General features: G+C 37.6%; 1 protein-coding gene across 1 annotated transcript in view; it reads left to right on the top strand.

Moving 5' to 3' along the window:
• Positions 1 to 3153, top strand: part of GTF2A2 (general transcription factor IIA subunit 2) — a 17891-nt gene extending 14738 nt beyond the window's left edge. The window contains exons 4-5 of the mRNA XM_017531915.2: positions 706 to 832; positions 2864 to 3153. Of these exons, the coding sequence (XP_017387404.1) occupies positions 706 to 832; positions 2864 to 2889 (153 nt within the window). The 3' untranslated portion in view covers positions 2890 to 3153. The remainder of the gene's footprint in view (positions 1 to 705; positions 833 to 2863) is intronic.
• The last annotated feature ends 1036 nt before the right edge of the window (positions 3154 to 4189 follow it).

Here is a 4189-nt window from a genome sequence, read left to right as displayed (position 1 = left end):
GATCGAGACCATCCTGGTCAACATGGTGAAACCCCGTCTCTACTAAAAATACAAAAAATTAGCTGGGCATGGTGGCACGTGCCTGTAATCCCAGCTACTCAGGAGACTGAGGCAGGAGAATTGCCTGAACCCAGGAGACGGAGGTTGCGGTGAGCCGAGATCGCGCCATTGCACTCCAACCTGGGTAACAAGAGCGAGACTCCGTCTCAAAAAAGAAAAAAATTGTACAGGCCAATAAATGTTGTAGTGTTAGTGACTAATATAGTAATGCATCTGAACCAAGTCACAGGATTAACAGTTTGCAGGAGATCCCAGCTTTTGTACAACTTTGGAGAATTAACATCCACAATGAAATGTAACTTAAATATTTCCATACTATTTTGAATGAACTTTCATAACTTAGCCACCTGAGGGCAGTAGCAATACAAACGCAAGGTTTTTTTTCCTTCCTGTTTCAGGTAAGTAACTTGCAGATGAATTTGCAATACTGAAAATACTGTGTACCAACTAAAATGTTTTTGAACTATTCCTTTAGCAAATTTGTCTCTTTTTTTTCTCGTCTCAGTAACTAGGATTAAAATTAAGGAAAATCTTAAGCATTAAACTTCCTAACAATTATGTACTTGGCAGCTAAGATCTCAAATTGGTGAAAAATGTCAGGGGAAAAAATAACTTCATGGTATGTCTAAATGTTTTGTTTTAAAGGGTGCGCTAAATACGTACAGATTCTGCGATAACGTGTGGACTTTTGTATTGAATGATGTTGAATTCAGAGAGGTGACAGAACTTATTAAAGTGGAAAAAGTGAAAATTGTTGCCTGTGATGGAAAAAGTAAGTGTTTGCCTAAGTTCTTTAAAAGCAAAGCTACTGGAAACCTTGATTTTATGAGCCTTTAGAATATCTGCATCTATATGAAAAGCCTAAGGGGGAACATGGCCAAATGCTCAATGCCCAGATAGATCCCAGGCTTCTAGCTCAGCCAAATTCTGAATTACAAATCTCAAACAGTGCTCTGATTGACTGTAGGTGGATAAATTTTTAAATGACACAGATTGAATTTGGGTTGGGGAAAAGTCTAGCTTAAGAATTTTAGAGGAATGGATATTTTTCCATCATGACACCAATCCGTTACGTATATGCACCAGACCTAGGACTTCAGGTCCTTAAATGTTTCAAAAGCTATACACCTCTGGTTTCTGTTTCATGGTTATTTCCTTTTTATGATTTATATTTTAAATACAAATTTTTAAATAGAAAAGACTGCTGTTCTTTAAGAGGGGGAGTTTTGAAAAGCAAGAAAAAGAAATGCAGAAAGTAATACTCCCCATTTCCTTGTTTAAGTTGGATTTGTTTCACATATTTTGGATTTCCAAATAGCTAATTACTGAAGAAATGTAGAGAATACCAAAAAACACATTATAACACTACCTGATGATGGTGTTATATGATGGTGTTATAACTACTGTATTAAATACTATATATATACATATATATACACTATATATATTATATATATATACTATATATATGGTGTATATATATATATATATATATATAATATATATATATAGTATAAATACTATATATATGTATTAAATGCCATATACTTTGTTTCCCAAAAATGTATATGTAGATATTTCTAAATATATCAATCATTTCACTAGTCTGAAACCTGATTTTTAATGGCTATATAAAATTACACCTTCAGCCCTTTTTAAAGAAATAGTCTCTGAACCTAGCAATGGTACTTAGTGTTCCTGTAGGTTAATTTATAATACCTAGACCTCTGTTAATGCTTGGTGCTGCTTAGAACTTTGTTACCTTGGAAATGTTTTGTTGCATTTTGCAGTAGCCACTCATGGCTATTGTATTTAAAATGTGGGTAAGGCAAGTGAGGAATGTAATGTTTTAATTTTGTTAATTTGCATTAATGTGAATTTAGCCACATATCACTAGTCAGTGGTTACCATATTGGACAGAACAGATGTAGATTAGTAGACTGTCAGTTTCACTCCTTTGAACCATAGCTGAGAACCAAAAAGTCAGTAAAATAAATATTTTGTTCAGAAGTTCTTTTTACTGATAGGAGCTCCTGTCTGGTAGGCCTTTAGAGTGTGTGGCTGTTAACTGTACAAGATTGTTTTCCAAAGCACAATAGAAGAGAAGTAGCAGATCAGCCTTATTTATATAAATCTATATTTATTTCTTTCCCCCACTTATAGTACAGTGTAGTAATTGATGGACTCAAGCTGAAATTGTATTCCATTTACTTTAATGCAGTGGTAGAAGTTTGGGATAGTAGGCTGGGCATGGGGCTCATGCATGTAATCCCAGCACTTTGGATCACTTGAGGCCAGGAGTCCAATGCCAACATGGTGCAACCCCATGTCTACTGAAAATAGAAAAAGTAGCCATGCATGGTGGGGCACACCTGTAATCCCAGCTGCTCCAGAGGCCGAGGCAGGAGAATCGCTTGAACCGGGGAGTCGGAGGTTGCTGTGAGCTGAGATCATGCCACTGCACTGCACCCTGTGCAACACAATTAAGAATAGAAAACAAGTTTGGGACAGTAAAGGACCTGGAAAAGAAATATGTTACATATGAACCCAAGGCAGTTCAACTTGGTTTTACTCTAGTATGAATAGGAAGAGCAAAGCATCTTTTTAATGTTTGTTTGAAAAGGTTATTGAACTTGTGAATGTATTTCCACTGTCACCTTCCCTCTCCAGCCTTGCTGTCTGTTCTTCCCCACCCCTCAAGCTACCACCATTAGTCCTGTGTTCTCATTTTTGATATTCTTAAAATACTTACATTTAAAATTAAATTGCTCCTTGAATTTACTTTCTTTTCTTTGTTCCCTAGATACTGGCTCCAATACTACAGAATGAAAAGGGAAAAATGCCCTTGTTTTATGCCATCTTCTGTTATTCATTGCTTTTGAAGATAAGCATAGAAGAGACTTTTTATTTATTCTAGAATTGCAGAAATGACTACACTGTGCTATACCAGAGAATTCCACTAGGAAGACGCTTATCACTCTGTAGCCTCTTTCCTTTATTATATAGCATGAAAAAACATAAAACTTTTTTTTAATGACAAAAGTTGTTGCCTTCTTAAGAACCTTCTTCAATAAACTCATTTTACAACTCTGAGTAACAAGTGGTGAAGCTATAAGGTAGCAATATGAAGATCGATAGATACTAGATAATGCATTTTCTCTGCTAGGAACACGATATTCTTTCATAAGTCTTAATGTCACTTTACCTGATCAGCAGCGGCAAAACCAGGGTGGAATCAAGAAATCCCCTTGTTTTTTAAAGTAAAAAGCATGATTGGCCTGAAAAACCCAGGTACAACTTAATTAGGAAAGCTTAGACAATCATAGCAAAAACAAAACCAAAAAACTTTCCTTAGACCACGTAACATGAGGAAGGGGGGTTAGGGTTGCTAGCATGCCATTGTAGTACTAGATTCTCAAAACTTTTTGGCTAGGTGCTGGTCGCTCACACCTGTAAGCAATCCCAGTACTTCAGGAGGCCAGGGTGGAGGAGTACTGGAACCCAGGAGTTCGAGACTACCCTGGACAACAGACTGTCTTTACAAAGAAAACTGTTTCATCCTCCAGCTCATCCTATCCTATTTCCATATTCCCTTCCTAACCTCCACTACTACCCATTACATACTCTGCTCCAGTTAAGCTCAAGAAAAAAAGAAACCTATGATTTCTTAATGTTTGGTTAGGCTGTTTCCTCCAATTTTCATGTCTTTACTGTCAGTGTAAAACATCCTCCCCAAAACTTAAATGCAGTTGTATCTCTGAGTGTAATCTATTTCTTTCTGACCTCTTGCAATGGAGTCATTTAAATACATGAAAAGCCTGGGCATGGGAACGCAACGCCTGTAATCCTAGCACATTAGGGGCCGAAGGAGGTGGATTGCTTGAGCTCAGGAGTTTGAGACCAGCCTGGGCAACATGCGGAGACCTCGAACTACTCAAATTACAACAACAACAAAAAAAGGCCAGATATGATGGTGCGTACCTGTGGTCCCAGCTACTCGGGAAGCCGAGGTGGAAGCATTACCACTTGAGCCAGGGAGGCGAAGGTTGGAGTGAGCCAAGATCATGCCACTGCACTGCAGCCTGGGTGACACAGTAATACCGTCTCAAAAACAATAAATACACGGAAA

Source organism: Cebus imitator, unplaced genomic scaffold (genome assembly GCF_001604975.1).
Source record: "Cebus imitator isolate Cc_AM_T3 unplaced genomic scaffold, Cebus_imitator-1.0 Scaffold74, whole genome shotgun sequence".
NCBI lineage: Eukaryota > Metazoa > Chordata > Mammalia > Primates > Cebidae > Cebus > Cebus imitator.
Note: the sequence above shows the minus strand (reverse complement) of the source record. Positions and strands in the feature narration are given on the sequence as shown.